The 538-nt window shown below is 51.5% G+C and overlaps 1 protein-coding gene across 1 annotated transcript; it reads right to left on the bottom strand.

Moving 5' to 3' along the window:
• Nucleotides 1-534, bottom strand: LOC105004854 (olfactory receptor-like protein OLF3; the record flags this gene model as incomplete). Its single annotated transcript, XM_010862604.1, has 1 exon — nucleotides 1-534. A coding segment is annotated over one exon (534 nt), but the record flags the coding sequence as incomplete, so codon positions are not given.
• Nucleotides 535-538: the final 4 nt, after the last annotated feature.

Raw genomic sequence — 538 nt, 5'->3', positions numbered from 1 at the left:
CTCTGTGGACTGGATCTTTAGGATGGTGGAGAGGATCCTGATGTAGGACAGGAGGACCAGGCAGAAAGGTGTCATCAGCAAGACAATGCTAGAAACCATTATTGAGATCTCATTGGAGGAGGTGTCCACACAGGCCAGCCTGACCACAGCTAGGATTTCACAGGATATGTGATCAATATACTTGTTCGTGCACACAAGCAACTGAAAGGTGATGGCAGTATGTATGAGAGAGTTGACAGAGCCACTGACCCAGGATGTGATGGCCAGCCTAGCACAGAGCCCTCCGTGCATGATGACCGAGTATCTCAGGGGGTCGCACACAGCCGCATAGCGGTCATAGGCCATCACGGCCAGGAGAACAAACTCAATCCCACCCAGGCCCAGGGAGAAGAATAACTGGGCTACACAGCTCACGTAGGGGATCCCTTTATGTTCCGCAAGAAAATGCACCAGCATCTGAGGAACGATGCTTGTGGCATAGGAGACATCAACAAGGGAGAGGTTGGTGAGAAAGAAATACATGGGAGTGTGGAGTCGG

This window comes from Bison bison, unplaced genomic scaffold, assembly GCF_000754665.1.
Source record: "Bison bison bison isolate TAMUID 2011002044 unplaced genomic scaffold, Bison_UMD1.0 scf7180017858199, whole genome shotgun sequence".
NCBI classification, from domain to species: Eukaryota; Metazoa; Chordata; class Mammalia; order Artiodactyla; family Bovidae; genus Bison; species Bison bison.
This window is presented reverse-complemented; position numbering and strand designations above follow the sequence as displayed.